This window comes from Protopterus annectens, chromosome 16.part0 (genome assembly GCF_019279795.1).
Source record: "Protopterus annectens isolate FY-2018-M chromosome 16.part0, PAN1.0, whole genome shotgun sequence".
Taxonomy (NCBI): Eukaryota; Metazoa; Chordata; order Ceratodontiformes; family Protopteridae; genus Protopterus; species Protopterus annectens.
In genome coordinates this window covers 31,582,456-31,606,828 of record NC_056750.1, presented here as the reverse complement: position 1 = coordinate 31,606,828, position 24,373 = coordinate 31,582,456, and the positions used below count along the sequence as shown (strand labels likewise).

Sequence of the window (24,373 nt, the reverse complement as noted above, 5' to 3'; positions counted from 1 at the left end):
AAATGAGAGATTGCTATCAACTTGGGTCCCCAGGTCCCTGATTACTTCTTCTGTACTTAATGGATTACCACCTATCTGGTAGTTTGTGGGCACTTTGTTTTTGCAAAAGGGGATGACTATACACTTTTTGGCGTTTAGCTTGAGGCCATGGCTCTGGCACCAGTTGTCTGTTTCTATGAGGCCCTTTTGGAGGATGCTTGTGTCGGCTGGAGAGTCGATTATGGCGCCCAGTTTGCAGTCATCTGTGAACTTGGTCAGCCACAGTCCTTCCGTGTTGGCCTGTACCTCTGAGAAATATATACCGAACAAGAGAGGTCCCTGGACTGAGCCTTGTGGGACGCCACTTGTAACTGGTTTGGAGTCTGACATGGCTCCAGCAATTCTAACCATCTGGGTTCTGTCCTTGAGCCAGTTTGCAACCCATCTAGTGACATAGGGGTTTATATTTAAGCTGGTGACGAGTGGGTAGTACCATGCTGCACACAGTGGGTGGTACAATGCTGCACAGACTCGGAGGTAGTACAGTACACAGAGAAGGTGGTACAATGTTGCACAGATTGGGTGGTAGTACAGTGTACAGAATAGGTGGTACAATACTTCACAGACTGAGTGGTAGTATAGTGCACAGAGTGGGCTTTAAAATGCAGCACAGAATGGATGGTAGTACAGTACAAAGGACTGGGTGGTACAATGCTGCACAGAATGGGTGTTGGTAAAGTTCATAGAGTGGGTTTTATAACACTGCATGGGTGGTTGTACACTGCACACAGTGGGTGATACAATGCTGCAAAGAATGAGTAGTATTACAGTGCACAAAGTATGTGGTACAATGCTGCACAGAATGGGTGGTAGCACAGTGCATACAGTAGGTTTCACAATGCTGCACAGAATGGGAAGTGGTACAGTACACAGAGTGGGTTTTAAAATGCTGCACTGAATGGGTGGTTGCACACTGCACAGATGGGTGATACAATGCCACAAATAATGAGTGCTAGTACAGTGGGCAGAGTAGGTGGTAACATGCACAAAATGGGTGGTCACACAGTGCACATAATGCGTTTTACAATGCTGCACAGAATGGGTGGCAGTATATTATACAGAGTGGATGTTACACTGCTGCACAGAAAAGTGGTAGTACAGTGCACATAGTGGGTGGTACAATGCTGCATGGTCTGGGTGGTAGCACAACGCACAGAGTGGGTTTTACAGTGTTGCACAGACTGGGTAGTAGATCAGTGCATAGAATGGATGGTAGAATGCTGCACAACCTGGGTGGTAGTGCACAGCATAGACTGGGATTTACAATGCTGCACAGAATGGATGGTAGCACAGTACATAGAATGAGTGGGACAATGGTGCACAGTATGGGAGGTAGTACAATACAAAGAGTGTTTTTTCCAGTCCAGCACAGAATGGGTGGAAATACAATGCATAGAGTGGGTTTTACAATGCTGCACAGAATGGGTGGTAGTACAGTTCACAGAGTGGGTTTTACGGTCCTGTACAGAATGGGTGGTAGTACAGTGCACAGAGTGTGCGGTACAATGCTGCACAGTCTGGGTGGTAATACAGTGCATAGAGTGGGTAGTACAATACTATATAGAGTGTGTTTTACAATGCTGTACAGAAGGGGTGGTAGTACAGTGCACAGAATGGATTTTATAATACTGCACAGAAGGGGTGGTAGTGCAGTGCATAGGGTGGGTAGCACAGTGCTGCAAAGAGTGGATTTTACAATGCTGCACAGAAGTGGCGGTAATACAGTGCACAGAGTGGATAGCAGTATAGTGTACAAGAGGGTGTTATAATGCTGCCCAGAGTGGGTGGTAGTACACTGCATAGAGTGGGTAGTACAATGCTGTACAGAGTGGGTTTTACAAAGATCCACAGAATGGGTGTAAAATATGGATCTAGGTGATTTGGTCATGTTGACTAATTCTGCCAAAATAGGCATGGGTAGTTACCGGTGATAAGTGGGTTGAGGACCTGGTCTACTCAGACCTACACCAGGAACCCATGCTAATGGTGGGAGGGGCATATGTGCTCCTATTGGACAGTATGTGCCCTCTATAAACCCCAACAGCTCTAGGTCAATAAGCTACTGGCCAGTCAGCATCTAGTTGCCCAGCCTGGGTTACCTGGGATAGCTCTGTTGAACGAAAGCTGGATGCAAAACCAATCAACCTGTCAAACATGGACTGAGAATTGCTACGCTTAACGTGAGTTCACTGACAGGATGCAGCTTGGAAGTGGATGACATAATGATACGGAGGAGACTGGACATCCTACATATCCAAGAAACAAGATGGAAGGGCAGTGCAGCAAAGCCACTTGGCTTGGGATCCAGACTCTACTGCTCAGGAGGAGGGACAGGCTAGAAATGGTGTGGGAATTGTGGTGAGAGAGAGGCTTCAAATGGCAGTGGGGAATATCATCAGAATTAGTGACAGACTCATGGCAATCAGACTCCAGAGTAATGATAGGGCAGTATTCATAATCTCAGCCTTGCCTACAGCAGGATTGTGATAGTGAGGAAAAGAGTGCATTCATACAGCAGTTGCAGGACCTACTAGATAAAGCAGGACAACATGAATTGGTGTTGATGATGGGTGACTTGAATGCATATATTGGGAGAAAGACAGAACAGGATATGAGGACTGCCTATGTCCACATGGATTAGGCAACAGGAATAAAGAAAAGAGGCCATTCTAGGCTTCTGTCTGGCAAATGGCTTGATAGTAGCCAACACATGGTTCAGAAAGAGAGACAGTCACAAGATCACATACAAAAGTGGATGATATGCAACTCAGGTAGACCTCCTTTTAGTAAGGAAAAGGCACTGGGGTAGAATCAATGATTGTAAAGTCATCCCCAGTGAAACAGTCAGCCCACAACATAAACCACTGGTTGTCACAATCAGCTACAAGCAGTGATCACAGAAGACTCTAAAGTCAACAAAGACCAGGCTGAAGACCTGGAAATTGACTAGAGAGAAAGTATAACAGTTCAAGGATTTACTCAGGGCTCTAGCACCCCAAGAAGAGGAGGAAATAGATGGAGTTGCAGAAGAATGGCGGGACCTCAAAACAGCATGTGTGAGGACTACAGAACGGATATGTGGCTGAGCCAGGTATGGAAATAAGGTACATAAGGAAAGTTGATGGTGGACTGCAGAAGTCCAAGAAGTCATCAAAAGAAAGAAGGAGTGCAGGAAAAAGTGGGAGAGAAAAGACTGACCAGACTAGGAAGGAATACTGGTCAGCTAAAAAAGAGGCTAAGGAAGGAATTGCAATAGCAAAGAATAGGGCATCGAAGGCACTCTACCAGCTTCTGTAAAGTGACTGAGTAGGTGGCACAAAGAAGCTATATCAGGTTGCAAGGCAAAGACAGAAAGATAAAGAAGAAAGTCAGACACTGTTCATAAGGGATGCCAGCAACAACCTACTCACCAGTCCACAGGACATCAGCAACAGATGGAAGGAGCACTTCCAGCAGCTTCTGTGTAGACTTCACTGCCCCAGAAGCAGCCTACAGTGAGAGAAGAAGAGGAGCCCACCCTAGAAGAGGTAAGAATAGCACTAAGGAAAATGAAGTCAGGGAAATAGCGGGGTCAGATGAGGTCACAGCAGATATGATAAAAATGCTGGGTGAGGTAGGGGAGAAATGGCTTCTGAGGCTATTCAGTGTGTTGAGAAAGGCGTATCCCAGATGACTGGAGAATAAGTATACTCATGCCAGTGTTCAAGAACAAAGGGGACATCCACAACTGTGGGCAGTACAGGGGCATCAAACTCCTATCACATTGCATGAAAGTTCTAGAGAGGGTGATTGATAAACAGATATGCAGGGTAGTAGAATGTAAGATGGGAGATGAGCAGTTTGGATTCAGATCAGAATACAGCACAACTGACCCGATGTTGGCAGTGAGACAGATAGCTGAGAAGAAGCTAAAGATGATGAAAGAGTCCAACTGGACATTCCTAGACTTTGAGAAAGCATATGACAGGTCCCAAGCAAGCTGATCTCTGATCTAAGCAGTACTATGGTGGTTTGAAGTCCCAGAAACATTGGTAGAATTAGTGCAAGCTATGTACAAGGACCTAATGACTCAAGTACGACCAGTGTTCACCCTCACAGAGGAATTCCCAGTGGGAGTGGGTGTATATTATGGTTCAATTCTGAGCCCACTGCTGTTCGAACTGGTGACAGATTACATTAGCAAACAGGTCAGAGGGGACAGATCAACAAAGTTGCTGTATGCAGATGATGTGACATTACTGGCAGAGTCTGAGCAAGAACTTCAGCAAAGGATAGGGGAATGGAATGCAAAACTGAAGATGTGTTCAATGAAACTAAGCACAGATAAGACAGTGGTAATGGCAGCAAATTGGGGAAATTGAGAATTGAGATAGAAGAGAAGATAGTGGAATAGGTAAATACCTTCAAGTATCTGTGAGGGGTGGATGAGGAGAATGGAAGTCTGAATGAAGAGGGCAAAGCTGGAATCAGAGGGGCTGCAGTCAACTGGCATAGAGTTTCAGGTGTAGTATATGACAAAAGAATGCCAAAGAAGCTGAAAAGTAAGGTGTACAAGACAGTGGTGTGACCAATATTACTGTATGGTACAGAAACCTGGGCAGTAAAGGCAGAGCAGATGCAGAAGCTAGAGGTGATGAAAATCAAGTGCCTGAAAAGGATGGTAGGATGCACACTGTGGGACAAATGAAGACATGAGAACATAAGAGTAGAAGCCAAAGTAGCTCCAATTGCAGAAACAATAAAAAAGAACAGATTATGGTGGTTTGGACATGTGCAGAAAAGCACAAGACAATCTGGTGATGAAGATTTGGGACAGACAGGAATAAGGTAAGAGGAAGCGAGGATGTCCAGCAAAGTAGTGGATGAATTTTGTGAAAGAAGATCTGTAAGAGTCAGGCATGAGTGTCAAAGAAGGCAGGAGTGTGGCACTGAATTGAGAGAGAGATGTCGACAGTTAACACGATACCCCGACCACATGTAAAAAATGGGGAAAAATGGGGGCTGATGATGATAATGGGAGAATGGGTGGTAGTAAAATGCACAAAGTAGGTGGTAAAATGTTGTACAGAATGGGTGGTAGCACAGTGCCCAGGAGTTAGTTTTACAATACTGCTTATAATGGCTGGTAGTACAGTACATAGAATGGGTTTTGCAATGCTGAACAGAATGGGTGGTAGTACAGTGCACAGAATGGATAAGTATTTTCAGTAAGAATGTCCAAAAGCATGTGGCTGACACTTAAAGCTTCTGTTATTTATGTAGGGTTTTATTGCCTTTAATTACATGCGATAGAGGACTGTAAAGGTTAACTGATTTAGGCAGTCTGTGTGCTGTGCTTAACAAATGTATGGGTGAAAACTGAAATACAAGACTTTGCTTGTTTAAACAAATTTATGTTGGATTCTCTCAAGTAAACCCAATAATATCTACAATCATGGCACACTATCTGACAACCTAAGTGACCACCTGCCCAGTTTTGCAAACAGGCTTGTATAAAATCCAGTAAAACATCATTCACAGAAGAATGTGCATAACCTGTCCAATTTTAATGCAGGCAGTTTAATTTCCACTCTCATGCAGTACAACCACAATAAGTTAAACATCTTCCTTTAGATGAAGCCACCCTTAAATTTAACTCATCACATCTGAGTGACACCTCCAGGTGTGTCTCCAGTTAACTCCTACTGATGCCTCTAGGTATCAAATATGTGCATGAATAATTCCAAAACCATGCTATATGTACAAGGCTCTAAAAGATTTCATCTTAATGCCTACACAATGGCAAACTCAACTACATTAATATTTGATGTCTGTCTACTGCAGGTAAATCGATATTAACTGCTGTTTTTATGGGTCTATATTATAACATCAAAGTTCAAAAACTTTGAATGTTATAATATCGAACCCAATAAAGCGAATGCTTGAAATAGCGAAGCTGCAGAACACCAAATATTTTCCTAGGGAAAGTATTCAGTGGGCCATTTCTGCAGTTTCACTATTTCCTCAACTGTGGAGCGAAGGTTACGGACCGGGTTAAGGTAAGTGTGCGATTGAAGGTGAGTGTGCGACTGGGCATAGGTTAGGTGAGTTAGGGTTAGGGCGCGGGTCAGGTAAATGTGCGATTGTGTAGATGTGAGGGTTAGGGTGGGGTAGGTGAGTTAGGGTTAGGGAGCGGGAAAGGAGAGTGTGCGATAGTTAGGGACCTTGAGGTTAGGGTTGGGTTAAGGTAAGTGGGTAGCTAGTAGTGTATGTCTGGTTTAGTGTAGGGTTGCGTGAAGTGTATGTGTGTGGATTATTTATTTTGGTGTGCTTGAGTTGTGTTTATGTTTGTCGGAACAGCAAATTTTTTCCCTGGGAAAAAATTCACTATTCTGACTGTTCGGTTTTCTGGTGTTTCGATTGAATGGGGTCAATATTATAACATTCGATGTTTTTAGACTTCGATGTTATAATATAGACCCATTTTTAGGATATTAATTTATATAGATATAACTTTAACATTTTTCTAAATATCTCAACAACCAAGTAACACAGACAGAACTCTTAAACCTTGTATGAAAGCTTTCAACTAGATGAATAAAATGCAGCTGACTGCATATGTGTAACTTGAGTGGTTGCGGAGATATTGTAAGCTGTTTACAAAATATTGCAAGTGTAATAGTTACTGTGTTTACTGCGACTTATAAAATGTAGTTTAGGACCTAGAACCTAAAGAATACTACCACTATAAAATAGGTTGTGCTGAAGAGTTTGCCATTTATAGTTCTTTGATAACCCCTATGGTTCCGGAGATATGAACATTTGTTTGAAATGTGAGGACATACTTTGATTCTGTCAAAAGGCTTTGGCTCTGCCCATTAGAAGTTAAAGTGTAAACTTCCTGCACTCCACTGGAGTGAATGAGTTAACAAAACCTTTACCAATACACTGAATGAACATGCTCCAGTCATGAGAAAAAGAGTTAAACTTAATCCAGCAACATGGCTATCTGAAAACAGTAGGCAACTAATGGTGTTTAAAAACACGGCCTGGAAAGCATGGTACACCAACAAATCCCAGGAAAAACTCCTACACTAAAGATAGATAAGAAATAAAACCAAACAGAGTATAAGGCTTGACAACAAACTCCACCACTTTATCTTACAGCAGGCACAACTAAATAATCCTTAAAAATTCTGATAATTGGTGTAAAATCTACTAAATCCAGGCCAAAGTCACAAACCCATTCCCTCCCCAGAAGACACTTCATCAACAGTCGCCAATAACTTTAACGAATATTTCCCTCAAGCTGTAGCCTCACATATCAAAGACAACCCCATCATCAAACCAATCTCTCCACCAACAAAACCCAATAGGAACTCACTTCTCACTCAAATCTGTCCCTACCCCCACCATAAGAAAATATCTCCTAAAACAAAAAACTTCAAGCTCTGCTGTAGACAACTTTCTTCCTGAATTTCTAAAAACTGCAGGTGAAGCTCTGTCCTATTGAATATCTATACTAATAAACAGATTCTTTCTAGAATGTCTTGTCCCAGACATTTGAAAGAAGGCATACCCACTTTCTCTTTATAAAGGAGAAGTCTCTGCAGACTACTCCAACTTCAGACCAACTGTCATCCTGTCACCATTATCTAAAATATTAGAAACGTGTATCCATTACCAATTGCTGCAATATCTTACCACAAAAACCTTCTCTCCCCCACATGACATGGTTTCATCCCAACCACAGCACCACTAATGCCCTACTTCACTTTGCTGATGCCCTTAATAAAACCAGAAATCCTGGAAACCTACTATTGTCCTTATTCCTAGAACTGTCCGAATCATTCAGCGCTGTCTCTCACCATAAACTATTATTAAAACTTTCCCCCTTTGGTCTCTACCCTCATCCCTCTCCTGGTTTAACAGCTACCTAACAGATAGATTCCAGGCAGTTAAATGGCAGTAAGAATACTCATCATTTCAACCCATTACTGCAGGGGTGCCACAAGGTTCCACACTTGGACCCGTCTGTTTAACAAGAACTACACAGTGCTTCCAAGCACGACACAATGGTACAATATGCAGATGACTCTACACTCATCTGCACATCCTCTAATCACAAAAACTTCAAGAAATTACTTGAGAATCCTTTATGTCCACAGAATCCTAGCTAGCCAAAACACAATTCCTACTTAACCCCCAAAAAATTACCTTTCACCCCAAAAACATTCTCCCAAAGCAAAACTCTTCTCAAAATCACTTCTTTAAATAACACCTTGACTGAACAGGTCTTTAACACCAAATATTAGGAGTCATAATTGATAACAACTGGAACTTTGACCTGACCTACACTTCTAAATTGTTATTAAAAAATACCAAAAGCTTGTTCTCTTATATAAAGCAAAACCCCACCGAACAGACAGAACAAGAGAAACCATAGCTAAAACCTACCTCCTACATACTGTACTGTATACCTCCCCACTCTTTACTAACTTACAAACATCCACACAAACAGCTGGAACAATACTACAATAAAGTAGCTGACTTTGCTCCAAATCATCCCTGTAGAACTCATCACTGTTCTGTCCTTAAACAACTAAACTGGACTGAACTCCCACATCACACCCACTACAGTCAGCTACTACTAGCTCATACTCAAATATACTACCCTGATAAGTATCCAGCACTAAAGACATGCTTCAACACTACCACCCTACCATGGACTGATCTCTCACATCACCTCCACTATAGTCAGCTACTACTAGCTCATACTCGAATATACTATCTGATAAGTATCCAGCACAAAAAGGCATGCTTCAACACTACCACCCTACCATGGACTGAACTCTCACATCACCTCCACTACAGTCAGCTATTACTAGCTCAGACTTGAATATACTACCCTGATAAGCATCCAACACTAAAAGGCATGCTTTAATACTACCACCTTACCATGGACTGAACTCTCACATCACCTCCACTATAGTCAGCTACTACTAGCTCATACTTGAATATACTACCCTGATAAGTATCCAGCACTAAAAGGCATGCTTCAACACTACCACCCTACCATGGACTGAACTCTCACATCACCTCCACTACAGTCAGCTACTACTAGCTCAGACTTGAATATACTACCCTGATAAGCATCCAGCACTAAAAGGCATACTACCACCCTACCATGGACTGAACTCCCACATCACCTCCACTATAGTCAGCTACTACTAGCTTATTCTCCAATATACTACCCTGATAAGCATCCAGCACTAAAAGGCATGCTTCAATACTACCACCTTACCATGGACTGAACTCTCACATCACCTCCACTATAGTCAGCTACTACTAGCTCATACTTGAATATACTACCCTGATAAGCATCCAGTACTAAAAGGCATGCTTCAACACTACCACCCTACCTTGGACTGAACTCTCACATCACCTCCACTACAGTCAGCTACTACTAGCTCAGACTTGAATATACTACCCTGATAAGCATCCAGTACTAAAAGGCATTCTTCAATACTACCACCTTACCATGGACTGAACTCTCACATCACCTCCACTATAGTCAGCTACTACTAGCTCATACTTGAATATACTAACCTGATAAGCATCCAGTACTAAAAGGCATGCTTCAACACTACCACCCTACCTTGGACTGAACTCTCACATCACCTCCACTACAGTCAGCTACTACTAGCTCAGACTTGAATATACTACCCTGATAAGCATCCAGTACTAAAAGGCATTCTTCAATACTACCACCTTACCATGGACTGAACTCTCACATCACCTCCACTATAGTCAGCTACTACTAGCTCATACTTGAATATACTAACCTGATAAGCATCCAGTACTAAAAGGCATGCTTCAACACTACCACCCTACCTTGGACTGAACTCTCACATCACCTCCACTACAGTCAGCTACTACTAGCTCAGACTTGAATATACTACCCTGATAAGCATCTAGCACTAAAAGGCATGCTTCAATACTACCACCCTACCAAAGCTCTTCGTTCTGTCACTAAAGCCCAAAATGCATCAGGAGCCTCCTTATACTCAAACTCTGTAGCTACCCTCTGGAATGCCACCCTATATGCTCTCAGGCTTCTACAAAACCAACAGGCATTCAAAACACATCTAATAAAACACCTCTCAGCATCCCTGCTCTGTAGCTGTACATCTCTCCAGGATAAGTATAACATCTTTGCTTCTTCCTCCTCTTCTATACTTTTGTTCTCCTCTGCTCTGTTACCAATTATTACTCTGTCTTCACCCACCTCACCTTCTATCTATGCCTCCATTAACTCCTTCAGCAATAGTTTCATTTATATCTCATAATTAAATATGATTTTTTTGCTTTTCACTCTTTGTAAATATCTCAATACTCTGTACTGTGATATCTATTCTACTGTGCAGTTATTTAACTATATCTGTACAGAATATAATTAGTATAAAAACCCTGACTACTGTATTTATAGTTACTATCTTATCTATTTTGACATTGTAAAATTTATTTTAATTGTATTCTGTCTGACATAGTTGATATTATATAACTTAAAAGAGTTTATTTGCACTGCATGTACTAAAACAATCTCCCTGAGCCTCCTCTGAAAAGGGGCCTTTGTGCACAGCCAGACGTCCCCGTCAACAAATGTAAAATAAATAAACAATGAAGACAGTCATTATTACATTGTTTGACTATGCATTTATGTGTTTAGAAAGAAAATGTGTTGCTACATTTAATAATTATGGAATTACAAAAATCACCAAACACTGGAACAGTAACATTTTAAAGGACTACTTTTGTCAGTGCAGAAGAATTTCCTGAGTGTTGAGGAACTACACACCTTTACACCAACCTAAACTCACTGTTTCATCATGTGGTTTTGAGTCAGGTCTACAGTCTGTGGGTGGAAGCAGTACACAAAGTAAAATATGGAAAAGTTATCATACCACTGGTCGAGTCTGCACAAGTCAAGGGAGGGAATGCTATCAGTGATGAGAGTGGCTCACGGAGAAGACCCCATCTCGTGGCACAGAGCTGAGTCAGTCATATGTCGACCTTCTTGTGGGGTGCAATGGTGAATACCACTGCTCTATGCTCACTTTCCTGCACATTCATCAATGGACATGGGATGAAAAGGCTCACATCTGATATACAAAGCTTGCACTCATTCACTGTACATCAGTCAGTGGATGACGATGGAGGTGAGAAGGCAGCAGTGCCTTTGTTCAGCTCATTGTGCTGCACCACTGATCCACGGATGTATGTGTTAGGTAGCAGCGTAAAAATGTGGAGACTACTGATTGAGGATTTATTCTGCTAGAGGATATGTGAAGCATGTATAACTTCCCACACGCAAATGTGGACATTGATGTATTTGTTTTTTTGAATTTAATACCTACTGAGAAGTCAAGTTGGTAGTAATGGCTATTGACTGTTAGTGGACTGGATGATACAAGTACCTAAATTCCCATCAAAGGAAAATAGCCCAATGCAGGTTTCATTCCATAAAATAGTTACTCTTTCAATAATCATTTTTGTGCCATTTCTTCAACTCTGCATATGCATCACATATATTCATTGTGCTTTATATGTTGACAGGTTGTACACATTTGGTGTACACAAGACTGGTGATAATAAATTAGGCCAAAGCTGAAATTACCAACAAAATGTGGCCACTCTGAATACAAAGTGCGAACACTGCACTGACAGAAACAAAACAGTGTGCAACCACAAAAAGAATCGGCTACTTACTTCTCAGCCAGTTCTCACACCATACAATTGCCTTGCCCATTATGAAATACCTGTGACCTGTCACAGCATTACACATCCCCTTATAACTTACTGCTTAATGCAACAACCTTTAATGGTTTTGTTCTTCAGGAAAGCACCATTATAACAATACTTGGAAAGTGATCACTATAAATTTAAGAAAACAGTTGCTAGAGAACACTTGTAAGGCCTATTTGCCTGTAACTGTAGATGTTTGAATTTCACATTGCCTCAATGTTATATGGGTCTGTGCAGGCACAGAACCTGTATCGTATTGAGGCAGTCTCAATGATGAACATCAGCTTATATCTTGCTAACAAGGACTAATTCCCTTTAACTTCTTTTTGCATAATTTCACTTTTGTTTTAATCTTCAAGCTTAGGTGTTGACCACCATTGAATATAAAATTACCATTTAGAGAACAAAACTACTTCCTAAGAAGTAGTGAGGAAGAAAATGTTTTCCTACTCTGTCCTCCTATGAAATCAGCTACAGGAAAAAGGGCCTTCTCTAGATTTTGCCCTGCCATCTGTAACTATCCAAATGAGGTAAGACATCAACACACTTTGTCAGTTTTCAAAATTGTGTAAAAGAACACATACACTGGTAAAACTTTAAAGTTACCATCCTTTTCCTGACATCTGCTACATCTAACTGTATGCTGTGCACATCGAACTGTTGAACTTCATCCATTTGTAAATACTGTATAAACTATTTGGCAATTTTACCTGCCATATAATACTTTCTCAACTTTTAATGCTTATGCATTAATTGTGCATTAGAACTGTTATTATAAATCTATGTTTATTACCAACTATCATGTCATTTTTGCATTTCCATGTACATGAATTGTACATATTCTGTAATCTTATTCTGGCTCATGGCTGAAAAAGGTCAAAAGATCAGTTCAGCCACCTGGTTAACAAAGGAAAGAAATAAAATAATAACATTTTATGAACTGGAGGCAATAATTTTACTAAAGTAAAACCTCACATCACCCAGAAAAGAATGTTATATTTAATACATCTTACCAGATGCATAAAGGTGTCCTGGGTCAGCTATGCCTTTAACTAGCCCTTTCAGCACTAGTGAGCACAATTAAATATTCCAAACATTAATGTTCACCACTGAAAATACCATCACATTTAAGTGAAAAAAACCCTTCTATGAAATGTGTTAATGGTTACAGTGAATAAAATTCAACAGTTAATTTCTACATACATCAGACAGATGCCATTATTGTCTTATATTAGGGCCTCATTTTGCTGCTCAGTCCAATTTGGCTGCAATTTGCACAAGCTTCCTTTTGTATTGCAAAGTACTATGATTGATAAGAATAAAACATTATCGCATCTACCACTTTACAGGCAAAACTCAGTGTAAATATTTAATTTTGCCTCAACGTGATGTTTATATCTAGTCATTAAACAGCATTTTAAAACACATTAAATTTACATAAATAGAAGCCAATGGCCATTATTCAAAATTAAAATAGCACAGCCTCTTTTTTTCAGCAGTAAAAGCACTTTGTTTAACTCAGTATGTAACTGTCACAGTATAATGAAATCATATGATAATGCAGGTCTCATAATACATACAAACTGCAGTTACTTAACAGAAGCAGGCAAATGCGTCATTAAGAAACATTATACCCTAGCAGATTATTTCCATGACACTGCCTTGACCTAACAGATTTACATACTGCATATTATCTAACAATTTCAAAAATGTTCCTGTAAGTGACAGCTATCAGTACATTTGCCATATATCCGCTTGCTGCGAACAAAACTCTTGCCTCTTATTAATTAGTGATTATTACAAATTTAATGTTACAGATGGGCAGAAAAGTGGGACTTGGCAAAATTCAAGGATAGTATTTATTAACAAGTATTTGTAGAATACAGCCATCTAAATTAATTCAAGCTGGGATACAGAGATTATAGTTATTACTAAACCTGATATGGAGTCAAATACACACACATCAGGAATCCTACTTCCTTAGAGAGTGCAATGTTTCAAGCTTACACTGTTTACTCTCTTTTGAGAGTTTCTTACAATAAAAAAAATATATACAACAATTTATCACAAATAAAAATGTTTAGTGGATTCCAGTTATCAGTTGAAATAAAGAAGTGCAGCCCTTAGCTATTACAATCTGAAGGAAGACCTTTCTTGTGGTACATACTATAACTTCTGCTGACCTATTCCAGTATTTTTCACAAGTTAAACAAATATGTGCATTGCATTAGTTTCCTCTGTCTTCACTACTCTGTGCAAGCAACACTAAAGAAATCCAGCTTATCAGAAATGTAGGTTGAGACAGAATGGTAGGGATGGAGATGGTGTAAACTTCAGCTGAAAAAATAACCCCTAGAAATGCTAAGCACTAAGACACTGCAGATAATTACCTATCTAGGGAGATGGTGAAATCAACTGTACTTCTCTAGAGTATTTACTGTTTTGGTACACTCTTACAGAATCATTCATGTAATCTTCTATAATCGTATCCTAGTCATCAGTTTATAGTAAATGAATAAAACCCACATTTACTTAAAACATTCAGACAATACTGGAAGAGCTCTACATTTACACATAATGTTGGATGTTGTAATATGATAGCATTGCCATAATTCTATGGCATCTAAAACAATGTCTGGACTTCTGGCTTCCACTACAGCTCACTGAGCCCTAGTTTAATGAAGACCCAACGTGCTGAATTCAAATTGTTGCAAATTCATTTCAATGAGTGGTTTTGCAAGGGAAAAGTTGACCTTGCACCTGCATGGGGGGAGGGGTACAAGCCCTCCACACCACCAAAATTATATGAACACTAACTCCACTGAGACATAAATACACCATCAAAATTATATGTACACTAACTCCACTGACACATAAACACAAAGAAAAGGGAAATCCCTACAACACACCACCAATATTATATGTACACTAACTCCACTGACAAACACACCACCAACATTATATGTACACTAACTCCACTGACACATAGACAAAAAGGAAAGGCCTATCCCTACAACACACCACCAAATTACATGTACACTAACTCCACTGGCAAATAAAAACACCACCAAAATTATATGTTCACTAACTCCACTGACACATAAACACAAAGGAAAGGGAATTCAACACACCACCAAAATTATATGCACTCTAACTCCACTGAGATATAAATACACCACCAATATTATATGTACACTAACTCCACTGACAAACACACCACCAAAATTATATGTTCACTAACTCCACTGACACATAGACACAAAGGAAAGGGAATTCAACACACCACCAAAATTATATGTACACTAACTCCACTGAGACATAAATACACCACCAATATTATATGTACACTAACTCCACTGACAAACACACCACCAAAATTATATGCACTCTAACTCTACTGACACATAAACACAAAGGAAAGGGAAACCCTTACAACACACTACCAAAAGTATATGTACACTAACTCCACTGACAAACACACCACCAAAATTATATGTACAGTAACTCCACTAACACATAGACACAAAGGAAAGGGAAATCCCTACAATGCACCACCAAAATTATATGTACACTAACTCCACTAACACATAAATACAAAGAAAAGGGAGATACCTACAACACACCACCAAAATTATATGTACACTAACTCCACTGACAAACACACCACCAAAATTATATGTACACTAACTCCACTGACACAGACAAAAAGGAAAGGGAAATCCATACAACACACCACCAAAATTATATGTACACCAACTTCACTGACACATAAACACACCACCAAAATTATATGTGCACTAACTCCACTGACACATAAATACAAAGTAAAGGGAAATCCCTAAAACAAAGAAAGTCCTGCCGAAGTACACTAAGAGAACAATAGGGAATGATGGGATCCCTGTGAAGACCAGTTTTGCATTTGGAGCCTCAGGCAATATGTTTTAGGGACTGAGGTTTTGTTGCAGTACTTAGGATACCAAATGGGTATCCAGGGAGGCCCAGCCAGAATGTCTGGGAAGTGTTTTGTTTACATACTTTGTCTTTTTTGGAGATCTAAAGCTGACCATCAGCTGCCCTAGGCCTGCTCCCATTATTCCTTTTAACCTCAGTGTATCTAGAAGTATCCACCAGGCCTGCTCCCATTATTCCTTTTAACCTCAGTGTATCTAGAAGTATCCACCAGGCCTGCTCCCATTATTCCTTTTAACCTCAGTGTATCTAGAAGTATCCACCAGGGCTGCTCCCATTATTCCTTTTAACCTCAGTGTATCTAGAAGTATCCACCAGGCCTGCTCCCATTATTCCTTTTAACCTCAGTGTATTGAAAAGTATCCACCAGGCCTGCTCCCATTATTCCTTTTAACCTCAGTGTATCCAGAAGTATCCACCAGGCCTGCTCCCATTATTCCTTTTAACCTCAGTGTATCTAGAAGTATCCACCAGGTCTGCTCCCATTATTCCTTTTAACCTCAGTGTATCTAGAAGTATCCACCAGGCCTGCTCCCATTATTCCTTTTAACCTCAGTGTATCCAGAAGTATCCACCAGGGCTGCTCCCATTATTCCTTTTAACCTCAGTGTATCCAGAAGTATCCACCAGGCCTGCTCCCATTATTCCTTTTAACCTCAGTGTATCCAGAAGTATCCACCAGGGCTGCTCCCATTATTCCTTTTAACCTCAGTGTATCTAGAAGTATCCACCAGGGCTGCTTCCATTATTCCTTTTAACCTCAGTGTATCCGGAAGTATCCACCAGGCCTGCTCCCATTATTCCTTTTAACCTCAGTGTATCCAGAAGTATCCACCAGGGCTGCTCCCATTATTCCTTTTAACCTCAGTGTATCTAGAAGTATCCACCAGGCCTGCTCCCATTATTCCTTTTAACCTCAGTGTATCGAGAAGTATCCACCAGGCCTGCTCCCATTATTCCTTTTAACCTCAGTGTATCGAGAAGTAGCCACCAGGGATGGAACCACTCCATCAGAGGTCTGGGAAGGGGAAGTAGATCAAAGTGGAAAGCCAACAGTGTCATATATTCTGTCTTGCCCTCCAGGGATTTTTTTGGATTTTTTCAATAGGTGGGACTACTGGCATCACATGCATCACTGTATACAATGTCATTTAGACCCAGCCCTTCCCCTTTTATGCAAATATTTTGAAGGTACACTGTTGAGTGATTACGGCACTAACCCCCACCAGCAGGGGCACATTAGATCAGAAGCAGAAACGCCATTTTCACTCTCTCTCTCTCTCTCTCTCTCTCTCTCTCTCTCTCACTCTGTCTCTCTCTCTCTCTCTCTCTCTCTCTCTCTCTCTCCCCCTCCTAGAGTGGGCAAACCAACAAAAGGATGTTTCTTTCCAAACCCCCACAGCCCAGATTCTCCAGAGTTTGAGCCACTATTGAACTTGGGTCATCCGTGTCATAGTCAAGGCTCCATTTCTCTAAATCACGGAGCCTTCCCTCCCCATTACTCTTAATATATTGTAATCTCCTCTAATATTAGCTCTAGTGAATGGGGATAGGATAACTATGGGCTCCCATGTTCAAAAGATTTGTATATTGGTAGTTTAGTGTAATAGTAATGTATTTTTCCTTTCTATGTTTCATTTTAGGTTTCTGTTTCCAGTCTGCAGTTTGGATGGGTAGAACCTTAATTCTGGGACTGGGATTTGTTACAAGTTCTCGTGTTTGGCATTTAATTCTTTCTACTGATGTATTTGATTTTTTTTTTTTAAACTTGGGGGATCAGTTTTTTCCTCTGCAGGTTTAGATTTTTTTTTCAGGTTTGAGGATCCTTAGGAGCACCATTTGGTGTGACTTTCTATGGAAATGAGTTAAGTAATTTTATATTTATGTTTTTATAAATGTTTGAATGTCATTTTAATGCTTATCTGAAATCTATTTATTGATTTTAAGATAATGAATGTAAATTTATTGGGTTTTTTTTTTGCACTCTGTTTTTTGTGAGGGTATTGTGATCAAGTTTGTATGGTTTATACATGTAGTTTTAATGTTGAAAGCATTTTGCCATGATCTGGCTCTGCTAACAAGCAGAAAAAAAAGAACCATAAGGCCAAAATGCTTTTCTCCATAAGAAATCATTACCAGTGCAAATTCTAATTGTGTGCTGGTGATGATTCACTTTTTAGAGAGATGTCTCCCTTCTTTGAGTTGGTGCATCCCTGGGATTGGTATATGTAATTTCAAGAGGTGTGGGGGGCTTTCATAGTAGAACCGTTATAGTTAAGCTAATATCTAGTCCTGTATGTGAAGAAAGTAATATCATATCTCAAATAAAGTATTATTTTATGACAATTTCAACTGAAAAAATAGTCAACTTTCCCTTTTTATGGTCTCAAAACTTCATGTCTGCTACTGCGTACGCACAGACTTCTGATTTCTGTTAAAATTCAGTTTACTTTGCTGAGCTGTTCTATAATACAGCCCATGTTAGTCTGACTCCAAATGGAGAATAAGGCTATTACATCCTCTCAAAGGTCTTACAGCCATTTTGAGTGCAGAGTAAATAGAGCTTCAGCACATGCTATCTGGGCTACTGCATGAGACAGTGAGCTGTTTGCTATTTGCTCAGGCTGTATCAGGTGACTCGTGCCTGAGGCAACCTGAAAAAATAGAAAGAAGTGAACAAATGTGTATTCGTATGAGTGCGGGCATAGAAAGTGCTTTTTAAGTGAAGCTATTTATTTGTTTACTTAGTTTCTTTGTAAATTATTTTATATAATGTCTACTGTTTGATTCCTCCCATTCTTCTAATAAATGGTGCTGCTAACTGAACAAGTAGTTCTTCTAATACATTTATGCATTTGATATTGTGCATGTGTGTGCTTGTGAGAGAGATGGTTGCAGTGGATTGTACGCATCAGACAGTAACAAGCAGAAATACAGTAATCAAAACATAATGCTTTGGACAACACTTCTTCTTTGAAAGAAAAGAAATGAGACTGATTTCTTTCCTTACTCATGAATTTTTTTCAGGGTATCATTGGATTGAAAGGTAGGGAAAAGCTCTGAAATGAGCCTCAGAGCATCTAGATTAATATGACATCTGAGGGCCTGGTGGCCCCTAGACACCTAGCTTAATTCAGTTACTTTCTCCACATCTATTACCCACAGTCTTTGCCAGTTAGGGTGTGTTGAAAGGATGGAGCAACAATGAAGAATAAAGGAAATTGTGAAAAAGCAAGAAAAAAGGAATCTGCCTGAATGATGTGGGGCAAGGATCCCTCAACCTCTTAGCACAAGAAATCTGGACAAAGCCTAAATTAATGAGGGGACAATGGCCCCAAAATAGTGACAAATTTTAAATACTGCTCATATAAACTTATAAAGTCACACTCCTCAACAACTCCAACATTTGTATTACCATTTTAACATTAGGCTCACCATAAGTGGGGATATCCACCTCAATCCAGGCCCAAATCCATCCTGTCCAACACAAACTGCTCCAACACAAATGTCAGAACATAACACCTCCACTTTCTTCATCCCTGGGCAAATCAACAACAGCAGCAAAACCAACCATCTTTTAATGCTAAATATTAATATTAGAAGTGTCAAAAATAAAATACCTGAACTCCAGGCCACAATAGCACACTACTCCCCAGACATAGTTGCTTGACATAGTTGCTTTAACAGAAACTTGGTTAAATAAAAACATAGCTAACTCAGAAGTTCTCCCTACCGGCTACAATATCATTAGACAAGACAGACCACTTCGTAAAGGGGGTGGAACTGCTTTACTGTACAAGTCCAACTTAACTGTCTGTCAATTACCAAACCCCTACCCCTCCCCAAATAATTGGGACATACTTATCTCACAACTTCAACTTCACCCTAAAAAGGTCATCGCCACAATTGTGATCTATATTCCACCTGGTAGTACACCTGCTAGCCTTGAAGACCTTTTATCCTGGTGTTCTTCCACATACTCACAAGAAACCCTTATTCTGGGGGACTTCAGCCTAGATTGGTTCACCTGTATATCAGAACCACCAAGTAATCTAATAAATCTCCATGGCTACCAGCAGCTAGTCCAAATTCCAACTAGATGTGATAAAAAATCTAAAAGGGAATCCATCCTTGACTGGGTCCTAACTAACAACCCCATATTGTACCCTCACACAGGCAGTCTCCCAGACACCTTAAGTGACCACACCATAATATACTTTATACGTAGCAGAACAAGCATATGCAAAACCACTAACTATATATCCACTAGAAACACAAAAAAAATTATCTCCTGAGGTCCTCAACACTTTACTCTGTAACTGTGACTGGACCCCCCTAAAAACCCTCCCACTTGACCAGGCTGTAGCATATTTCAACAAAACATTTCTACAACACCTAGGCACTATCACTCCATTACACACAATCAAGGTTAGAACCTCTACAAACCCCTGGCTCAGTAAAGAAACTCAACAAATCTTCAAGTCCAGAGACACTGCCTGGCTTTACTATCAAAAAACAAAGAAACACAAAGCCTAACTAAGTACCAAGAACTGCGCAACCGTGCAAAAAATGCATTAGGCTGAACAAAAAATCCTACTACACAACATTACAAACTAAATACCAACACAACCCCCAAAAATTTCAGAAAAATGTAAACCAGCTACTAAAATCCACCCAAAAGGCTACCCCCAAACCAACCACCCCTGACATTAAAGTTCCCATCGAAACATAATTCAACTCCCACTTTGTGAACTCAATTCTATCCTTAGTATCACAGGACAGTTTCTTCCTCACTATCCCCCCCCAACACAAATAACACTAATACAAGCTTTACCCTCAAAACAGTTTCCACCACTTCAATCAAAAGCATGCTCTCCAAACTAAAAACCTCATCAACAGCAGCCGACCTACTCCCCAGCTATTTCTTGAAACTCACAGCAGATGCTGTTGCTATCTCAGTTTCCACTCTCATAAACAGATCAATTGTTGAAAACTATGTGCCCAAACTCTGGAAAATATCCTATGTTACATCCATACATAAAGGCGGGACCTCCACTGAACTTAATAACTACAGACCCATTGCTTTACTCTGCCCCCTGGCCAAAATTCTAGAAAAATGCATCCATACCCAGATGCTAAACTATCTCCTGGACAGCAACATCCTGTTACCTACTTAGCATGGTTTCAGACCTGCCCATAATACCACTATAGCCCTCCTCTGCTTCACAGACACAGTAAACTGTCTCAAAAATGAAGGCCTACAGGTGTCAACTCTTTTTTTGGATATGTCCAAAGCATTTGACACAGTCTCACACCAAATCCTGCTAAACAAACTAAATCAATATCACCTATCAAATTCCACTCTTACCTGGTTCCAAAGCTACTTAACTGACAGGTACCAAGCTGTGAAATGGGAAAATTCTCTCTCTCCTCAGCTGCCCATAACTATAGGAGTCCCACAGGATTCTATCTTAGGACCACTACTATTCACAGTCTTCACAAATGACCTCCATATCTCCACACAGCATACATCTATCATTCAGTATGAGATGACACTATCTTAATCTGTGCTGCACAAAACATTCCCACCCTCCTGCAAACAACTCAGCTAACATTCTCTGAAGTTGAAAACTACCTTACCAAAGCCCAACTTATCCTCAATCCAAAGAAAACTCAGATTATGATTATAACCAGTTCTAACAAAAACACTGATAACAGTCAAGTCACTATCTACTCCACAAATGCTACTCCAATCGCTCCAGTGGCACAGGCTAAGCTATTGGGAATAACCATAGACTCCCACCTGAAATTTGATAGTCATCTCAACTTAACTACTAAAAAAGTACATGTCAAACTGGGATCAATCTACCGTATCAAACCATTTCTTACCAACAACACAAGATCAGCCATTGCTCGCTCCCAACTTCTATCCACCCTACTCTATGCACCTCCCATTCTGACTAATCTCAACAAAACTGAATTAAGCAAAATGGAAGCCTGGTATAACAGAATTGCCCGCTTTGCTGCAAATTGCTCATATAGAGCTCATCACTGTACTGCTTTGAGACAGCTCCACTGGCTTGAACTGCCCAAACTCCTAACCTACAATCAGCTCTGCCTCTGTCATTCTATTACCTCCCCAATAAGTGTCCTGCCCTCAAAAACCTAGTACAACACCACTCAGCCAAAAGGCCTCTTAGATCATCAAACAAACTACTACTAGAAGTCACCAACAGCTACAATAGCTTTGCAGACACACTATATAGTAGTTCAGTGGCTAAAAAATGGAACTCTGTCCCCACTAGCATTCAAAACACATCATCCAAAGCCTCCTTTAAAGACCTCATCAGGCAACATCTCAAGTAAAGTTGGCAGTGCCACGATTGCTCCCCAGGCTAGTAAAAGCAGATAAGGTATACATACTAAATCTAGAGTACTTCATAATAGTTTTCAGTCTTACTCACAAACACTAGCTAATCTACAATGTATGTTCTGTACCTGTGTACTATGTATGTATTCTACCTATGTTCCAAATTTCAGCTGTATACCACAAATCTATTAATTACCTTTATTTTTAAATTAATATTTTTTGTTTGCTCTCCCCACTGTAACTGTTGATGTGCCGCATACCACTGTAAAAACATGTCTCTTGTAATTTGAGTGTATACTGATCATGTCTAAATAACTAAATGTATCTGCAATTTTTCTTTGTGGAGCTTTTCTCCCCGGGCCTCTGCTGAAAAAGGGCCTTTTCGGCTCAGTCAGACACCCCGGTTAACAAATGTAAAATAAATAAATAAATAAAAATAAAGTTGCTAGAAGAACAGGATTTGTGTTAGCATGCATTTTCTGAATGATATGAAGTCAGAAACTCAAACTTCTGTCATTATTTTGTGATTTGCCAGAAAACCAAAATTTTAAAATGGACAGATCAAAAATATGAGGCAAAAATCTGGGCATTCTGAGATGATATGGACAGTTAAGAGGTTTGCTAGGATGGGAAACAAGGTAGGGCACTGTAGTACAGGACTGCAGTCTGCAGTGAGGGTTGCATGGAGTCCTTTGTCTACTGGTCAGTTTCACCTAAGGCCTACCCTACGGATTGCACTTGAACATTTGAGATGTTTATAGGCAATAAAGTGGCTGGAATTTTTAGACACTAAGGCAGTCTGTGGATATAATATAGCCTCTGCCTATTCCAGTAGCCTCACCCATTCAGTTGCTTTCTGTAGCTCCCGCACATTGCTTTGAAGTCACCAGCTGCACTGTTAGGAACAGCAAGTAATCAAATGATGGATATTTTTTGGGTTTTCACTGTGTCATATTAAGGTAAATCAATGTATGGTATGATATTTAAGACAAAATCCATATGTACCAAAAGGAGAGTATTTTACCTTGTTGAAATTCCAAAGGTCATATCTGGAGGCAGGCGTGTTATGTGAGATCTGCCACTTTCTGACTTCATGTCTTTGCATCGGATGTCATGTGTAGCCCGAAAATAATAATGTTCTGGTGCTGTAACAAGTCCTGCTTTGACAGCTGCACGGTTCAAAGCTACAAAATCCCTGTCCATTTGGGAGATATGCTTAACAGGTTCATTGATATCCCAGTGAGAAATTGCTGTAAAGCAAGAAAGAAAGTTTCAGACTGGAAAGTGTACAATTTGCTTATGGTGGATACAATACAGCTGACAGACTGTTGTACAGTGTTTCCTAAGAGAAGGCTGCTTCAGAAGCCTCAGCTTGAGTGCTGCCTACATAGCTTTCTACAATTTCCATTAATAGTTTCAGTAATACAAACTTAGTAAAATTAGCACCCCTTTCTTATCCTAGTTTACCTAAATACTAACTAAAACTGACAGCAGCATAATATATTTGATATCCAAGTATAGATAACATGATTGAAAAGTACTAAAGAAACTGTAAATTAGTTTCTAGGAAGAGATCAGTGAAGCAAAATGGTTTCTGGTTTGATGGTCCTCAGTCTAAAATGTACCGCCAAATCTTGACATATGAATTAGCAGTGTGTAGAATTGTCATTTACTCTTTTAATACTAAAATTACCCGTGTGAAAAATAATGTCACTGCATGACACCATATAAATTAAGATCTCAAAAAGACTTCTAATCTCAAGCTACAAATGTCAGACCTCTCTCCACACCAGGAACATCATTACTGGTAAATCAAAGAAAGCTACAATGAATATAAAAAGTGTACACATCCCTGTTAAAATGTCAGGTTTTTGTGATATAAAGAAATGAGACCACAATAAATCATTTCAAAACTTTTCCCACCTTTAATGTGACCTATAACTTGTACAACTCAATTGAAAAACAAACAAATCTGTTAGGGGAATAGGGAAAAAATATAACAAAATTAAAAAATGTACAATAAGCTGGTTGCATGTGTGCACACCCTTAAACTAATACTTTGTTGAAGCACCTTTTGATTTAATTACAGCATTCGGTCTTCTTGGGTACACATCTGCCATCAAATAAAGCAACTCTGATTAACCACAAATAAAGTTCAGCTGTCCTAGTAAGATTTTTCTGACATTTGCCCAGTTGCCTACTACAGCAAAA

At 39.9% G+C, this 24,373-nt stretch overlaps 1 protein-coding gene across 1 annotated transcript in view; it reads right to left on the bottom strand.

The window, feature by feature from the left end:
- The window catches only part of CFAP77 (cilia and flagella associated protein 77), a 2,131,249-nt gene that overhangs the window by 939,853 nt on the left and 1,167,023 nt on the right, over positions 1-24,373 (bottom strand). The window contains exon 3 of the mRNA XM_044058808.1: positions 23,187-23,412. Coding sequence (XP_043914743.1) covers positions 23,187-23,412 — 226 coding nt within the window. The remainder of the gene's footprint in view (positions 1-23,186; positions 23,413-24,373) is intronic.